At 34.3% G+C, this 7,148-nt stretch overlaps 1 protein-coding gene across 2 annotated transcripts; it reads right to left on the bottom strand.

The window, feature by feature from the left end:
- LOC109329765 (mediator of RNA polymerase II transcription subunit 30) lies at positions 3,380 to 6,533 on the bottom strand. Of its 2 annotated transcripts, XM_019563569.1 has the most exons (3): positions 6,003 to 6,527; positions 4,293 to 4,382; positions 3,380 to 3,990 (listed from the first exon to the last, which is right to left on the bottom strand). In XM_019563569.1, exons 1-3 carry the CDS (start codon positions 6,363 to 6,365, stop codon positions 3,892 to 3,894), a joined length of 552 nt encoding a protein of 183 aa, XP_019419114.1. In that variant the 5' UTR covers positions 6,366 to 6,527; the 3' UTR covers positions 3,380 to 3,891. The 2 variants fall into 2 exon arrangements, with proteins under 2 accessions (XP_019419114.1, XP_019419123.1); XM_019563578.1 differs by lacking the exons at positions 3,380 to 3,990; positions 4,293 to 4,382 and adding an exon at positions 4,389 to 4,824 and having other exon boundaries at positions 6,003 to 6,533.

The following is a 7,148-nucleotide window of genomic DNA, read 5'->3' on the forward strand; positions in this document are numbered from 1 at the left end:
AAGCATCTTCTCTAAGATTGATCTAAGGGCATGGTATCGTCAAGTGATGATGAGTCGAAATGATATTCACAAGACAATATTTAGAATACATAGTGGATATTTTGAATACTTGGTCATGCTATTTGGGCTTACAAATGCACTTGTCACATTTCAGAAATTGGTGAACTCTATTTTCTAGGATTTTCTTAGAAAGCTTTTGCTGGTTTTCTTTGATGATATACTCATCTATAGCAGTACTCTAGATGAACATCTTGTCCATTTAGAACTAGTGCTTGCTAGGATGAGGGAGCACCAACTACTTGCCAAGCAGTCCAAGTGCTATTTTGGGGTTCAGAGGTGGAATACTTGGGTCATTTCATATCAGCAGAATGTGTAGCAATAGATCATGCTAAAGTCAGTGCAATGCAAAATTGGCATCTTCCTCAAACACTCAAACATTTAAGGGGATTCTTGGGATTTGCAGGATATTATAGGAGATTTGTCAATGGGCATGGAACTGTTGCAAAACCATTAACTGAAATGTTAAAAAAAGACCAATTTAGGTGGACACTTGAGGCTAAGACTGCATTCTAGAAGATCAAAGACTTGTTGACAACTGCTCATGTGCTAGCTTTACCTGATTTTGCACAGCAATTCACCATTAAAGTGGATGCATCAGTGCAATGAATAAGTGTTGTTTTGATGCAAAGCAATCATCCTAATGCTTTCATTAGTAGGATGTTGAATCAACAACAACAATCTATGTCAACATATGAGAAGGAGCTGTTAGATGTGGTTTTTGCAGTTCAAAAATGTGAGATTATTTGCTTAATAAGCACTTCATCATTAGAACTGGCCATAGGAGGTTAAAGTATATACTAGATCAAAGATTAACTACTGAATTTCAATAAAAACGTCTGGTGAAGCTTATGGAATTTGACTTTTCTATTGAATACAAGCAAGGGAAAGAAAATGTGGTTGTTAATGCTTTGTCTCGAATGGAAGGTGCATAATGTCAAGTATTAATTGTTCACACTGTGGATTCAGATATGTTAGAAAGAATTAAGAGAACTTGGATTGGTGATGCTAGTATTCAAAGAATAATCAATCAAGTGCAAGCTGCTCCAGCTAAACATCCACATTAACATGGAATGACATAGAATCGAGGAGAAAAGGCAAGTTGGTGGTAGGGAAAGATGATTCATTGAGGCATGAATTATTGAAATGGATCCATGAGACAACTTCAGGAGGTCATTCAGGCAGAAATGCAACTATTCAAAGAACTAAGAATATGGTTTACTGGAAGGGGTTGAACAAGGATGTCAGAACCTTCATTCATCAATGCTATATATGCCAAAGGTGCAAATATGATATTTCTGCCTATCTAGGGTTACTCCAGCCTTTACCCATACCTGAACATGTGTGGCAACATATTACAGTGGATTTTATTGACCTAGTTCGAATGGTAAACAAGTTATATTTGTTGTAGTGGACAGGTTGAGTAAGGTTGCTCACTTCATTCAACTTGCTCATCCTTACACTACCACTATTGTAGCCCAAGCTTTCATGGTATCATGTCTTTAAGCTTCATGGTTTTCCAGATTCCATCACAAGTGATAGAGATCCAGTGTTCATTAATAAGTTTTGGCAAGATCTCATGGCTTTTCAAGAGGTGCAATTACAACTTTCAACTTCATATCACCCTCAAACTGATGGACAATCCGAGGTTGTGAATAGATGCTCGAAGACCTATCTCAGATGTATATAGGGGTGTAAGCGGTTCCGGTTTAAACTGCAAAACCGATGGAACCGAACTGAACCAAACCGCAAAATGTGGTTCGGTTCGGTTTCGCGGTTCAGTTCGGTTAATTTTTTAAGGAACTGTTTATGTTCGGTTCGGTTTATGGTTTTAGAAATTTAGGAACCATTGGAACCGAACCGCATATTAAAGAAATATATACTAGGGATTAGAGAATAATGTTTTATTATTGTTTAAATTCTTCAACCAACTTTCTAGCTTTAAATTATCATTTTTTGTGTGAATTGTAGTGTTATATATGTTACTAAATTGTTTCTTAGTATCTTATGATTTGAAACATATTTTTCAACTTATGTGATATTGAGTTTGAAACCAACATATATCATATATTGTTATACATGTATTGTTACATGTATTACTAACTGAAATGTAAGGTTATAAATGTAACTATTATATATTTTACTAATTGATATATATATTACTAATCATGAATTGTATTGTTATATATGATTCATAATTTTTTATAATAATAGTAGTAATGTTTATCCTTTTATGGATAAACAATATCTCTTGTAATATATTTTGAATTTTCAATTGATACAAGATTTTTTTATAAAAAAATAAATGGAAAAACGTGGAACCGAACCGAACTATTCAAGAGCGGTTCGGTTCAGTTCTTATAGTTAAATTTGTGGTTAATTGAGTAGAACCGAACCATATATTTTTTATCGGTTCGGTCACTAAAATGCATCAAAAACCAAACCGAACCAAATTTTTACACCCCTAGATGTATGTGTGCAGACATGCCTCAATAGTGGTCAAACTAGTTGCCCTTAGCTGAATGGTGGTACAACACTACATTCCACATTGCAATACAAACTACTCCTTATGAAGTGGTTTATGGTCAACCTCCTCCATCACATTTGCCTTATTTACCAGGGGGATCAAAAATCCAGTTGGTAGATAGGATTTTGGCTAAAAGGGAAGAGATGTTGAAGGTGCTTAAGTTCCATCTTCGAAGAGCTCAAGATAGAATGAAGCAAATGGCAGATAAGCATAGAAGTGAGATACAATTTCATGAAGGAGACTTGTTGTACATCAAATTGCGGTCTTATAAACATATTTCTGTTGTAGCTAGAGTGAATGAAAAGCTTACTCCCAAATGTTTTGGCCCCTACCCAATTCTCAGTAAGGTTGGTTTAGTGGCTTACAAGGTGCAACTCCCTGATCATGCTAAAATTCACAATGTGTTCCATGTTTCTCAACTTAAAAAACATGTGGGACAAGCTCTTACTTCTACAATCTTTCCTTCCATTGCAACTCATGAACCTAATGCTAAGGAACCTGAGCTCATTCTGGACAGAATCACAGTCAAACGAAGAGGCCAAGCAATGACCAAGGTGTTAGTTAAGTGAAAGCACCAACAAGTGTATTTCATGACTCTAAAGTCTTCATTTTTCCTTCCTTCTCTTCCAAAATTGAACTTGTAAATGGATCAAGTCTATAATTGACACTCTTTTAAACTGAGGGGGAAGGACAGTTGGTGGGGTCTAGTCCCTATTCAGCCTAGAGTGATACTTTTATCCCTTTCAATTGGGAGCCAGACTTTTAATAGGAAATCTTGAACATACTACTCGTTTCCTTATCCTACATGTTACAACTCTTACATAGGGAAGAGGAAGATACTTTTCTCATTAAATTAGGTAACTACCTTCACAAAATATTCCTAGAGACCAAATAAATAGACGGGAAGCGTATAAAGCGAAGAATAAAGCTGCACAACGAATTGCAAAAATTGGCGATGGATCCAAAACAGGCATCCTTCTTGAAACTCCAAAAGATAACTGTTTTGACACAATTTCTTACAACAGTCAAATGAATGATTCCATCAAATTGGTATTAAAGATTGGCTGATCATTGTTTTATAAAATTGAAGTAAGAAAATTCTACAAAGTACATATCCATTGAACAAATATTTTCAAACAAAATATTCTCATTCCAACCTCTCCAATCATAGTTTCAGTACAGAAAATGGAAGCATATTAAGATCAACTCAGTTAAAATATCAAGAAGCATTATTACCCTTTGTTGTGATCTCAACTCAAGTTTCTGCTATATGGCACCGCTCCATATTTAAGTACTCAACTCAGACTTCAAGTTGAACTAGGACTTTGCCATGTTGATATATCAGTAATAAGATCACGCAGTTGATCAATGAGTATCTTCAGGTGCAAGTTCTTGTTGGCAACCTCCTGTGTTTATGAACAGTAGTTCGAAGTTTAACACAGCACAAAAACATGATTTTCAGACAACACTAGATAAGCTCTCAAAACTTGAGTCTAGAACAATTATTTTTTTTGCAACACTAATTTGTTTCAGAAGTAGTCAAGTAGATTAAGTCTAAAACCCATAATAAGAGTTTTATTAGTTTCAGTTAATAGTAGCTCACAAACATGATTGACAAATACGTGTTAACCTGAATCCCAATCCACGAAAATCTGTGACTAAAGCGACAATTTCAATTGTTAGGATTTGTAAACCTTATTATACCTACCTTTCTTAGAGAAGAGGCTTGCTCTGCCAACTTCTCAATTTCTGCTTCATCTGCAGGGCTAGCATCTGAGCCGCTTCCAAATGCTTTTGCCTATGATATTAACTGAGTTAGTTTCACTAAGAAATAAAAGCTCTAGTATACGAAAGAATATTGAAAAACTCACAATAAGTTGTAGTCCAATAAATATTTAAGCAAAACAATAAAACACACAACAATGTGTTATCTCCTTAAACAAATGGAAGAAACGACACAACCTTTGGATTTCAAACAAGAAATGGGTTGGCTCCTTCATAGAACAAGAGTTAATGTCAGGCTAGGTCACATGGCACCTATCAAAGATCCCTTATATTTCAAGACCATGAGCGAGGTGCTACATGATGAAAAACTTGCACATTATGTTAGGATGGTTTTGATGCAACATAGCATAGTACTAGGGGAAGATATTATGAATGTGTAACAATTTAACAAAGAGTTTGATATGTGTAAAGAATAGGGACTTATCCACGGATTCCCAAGCATGTTTGAGATCATGCTGTAAAGGGTAATTCTACGTATCAGTATGTATACATATTTGTATTCATTTCAATAGACAGGGATGCTTCAAATATAGTTTTGCAAATAGTGATGTTCGGCAAAAACTATATAAGAAGCAAGAAGTTGAATGCATGCGTCAACCCATGCATAAGATACTATCGCTACAGTTACAAAAGTAGATACAAGAAATGGGCTGGAATTTCCTCAACCAACATAAAATAGAATAAACCAACGATCGAACTTAAAGAAAGATAAATTTTGGAATACCACAGAATAAACCTGTTTGTGTTGATGCAATGTCTGCTGCACTTCACAAACAAGATCACCAAAAAACTGTAGTTTAGTATCCTCCACACCTGATGTACTGTTAACATGTCTATCCAAATATAAATTAAACCATCACCCTACTTTTGAATGATTACTCTTGCATGTCTAACCAGTAACAACTAAACTAAAATTTGAAGATTATTCACTAAAGGTAAATTTAATAAAGAATAACATTATAAAATTTAAAAAAAAATGATGCATAGTGAAAGGAATCCACTTTGACAATCATCTAAAGAAGTAAAGCTTTGCAAATGTAACGATGATATTAGAAATGTCAATATTTATGAGACTGCATTTCAACTAGGAAGAATAGGTACAACATGGGACACCAAAGCTATGACACAAGAGGAAACATTGTTTTAAATTGCAGTAAGGGTTACTGTAATTGCGGCTGTTGCAATTTGAATTATTTTGCGATTAAAAAAATATTTTTGAATTCAATGTGGCTTGATGCGGACTGATGTGGTTGCCTTGCAGCCGGAGCGGCCGCATCATTGTGATTTAGAGTCACACTGCAATTGCGGTGTGATACGGTTGGGGTGACAGCCATAACAGGTGGTTCACTATTTTATTTTACCTTACTACCGAATTCAGCATACCACCTACAATATACCAGGTTCGTCATAAACGAAGTCTTGTAATAATAAGATAAGAATAACAACCATTACGAGCAATGTACCAGAACCGGTACTGTGCAACTTAGACATATATCAGGTTCGTCATAAAGTAAGCCTCACAACTTTGGTGGAACATATTAAACCATTATAAAGTTCTAGCTTCATAGTAATCTTCATTAAACAGAAAGAATACGATTAACCCAAGTTTGAAAACTAGGGTTCAAAATGGTACCTTGTGGGAATTGGGAATTGCAGAAAGAGTAGTCTTAAGTGAAGCCACAGCATTTTTATACCGAAATAGAGACTCCTCAAGAGCGCCACCAGCACCTCCACCGCCGCCGCTCTTGGCGTGGTGGTTGGAGTTATCGGAATTTGCATCCCCAATTGAAGAAGGAGCATTAGGGTTAGGGGATGTAGTATTAGAAGGTGATGGAGAAGTGAACCACAAAACGGGGTTGCAGAGTTCGTCGTTCATAGAGGAAAGGATCTGAAACGCGTATTCTGTGGTTTCTTCAAGGTACTTCTGTCCTTCAATTGCAAGCTCTTGTGTCGTTTTGGAACTGCTTGAGTTGCCGTTTACTGAGTCTTCTTCCATTCTAACAACTCAATTTGGGAATAGGGGAAATCGATCAGTAAAATTTGGTCTGATGTGGAGAATAAGAAGGAGACGGTGAATTATAAAACCCTAACCCCTGATTTGGTAAGATTTACCAAAAAAACAGATGTTTTGTTGTTTGTTAGCTACCAAATTAGTAGCTGGAGAAAATAGGACAATTAGAGAAGACTGAGATAATTTTGTTTTTTGAGAAAACTCAATAAAAGCATTTTTTTTCTTCCTCATTCCCCTTTTTAACTTTTAATGAAATTGATATAACAAAAGGATAAAAATAAATTAATAATAATGAAAATTTCTAATTTATGTATTTTGTTTTAACCTTGACTATTATATTATTATTATTTAATTATAATATATATATATATATATATTAATATTATTTTATTAATTACTTTTAACTCTAAAATTTACTTATCATTTTTTTTTCAATTTGTATTAACTATTTTTAACTCTTATATATATATATATATGAGAGATCTGTTTACACTTAATTTGATTCATTCATTTCTAAATCTAACATATCAAATTGGTGAGTACAATAACTGATGAGAGAGAAAAAGATAAATTATAAATAACTTTTAAGTTTCACCAATTTGTCCCATTAGATTTAAAAAAAATGAATAGTTGAGATTGTATATATATATATATATATAACTTTAACTTTTGATGACATATTCTTCCAAATATCAATATTGGCTAATCTGTCTTTACATTGCTTACATTGAGAGTTTAATTGTAGTGATTTACTTATTGAACTATTAG

The sequence above is a fragment of the Lupinus angustifolius genome, chromosome LG02 (assembly GCF_001865875.1).
Source record: "Lupinus angustifolius cultivar Tanjil chromosome LG02, LupAngTanjil_v1.0, whole genome shotgun sequence".
In the NCBI taxonomy this organism is placed as follows: domain Eukaryota; kingdom Viridiplantae; phylum Streptophyta; class Magnoliopsida; order Fabales; family Fabaceae; genus Lupinus; species Lupinus angustifolius.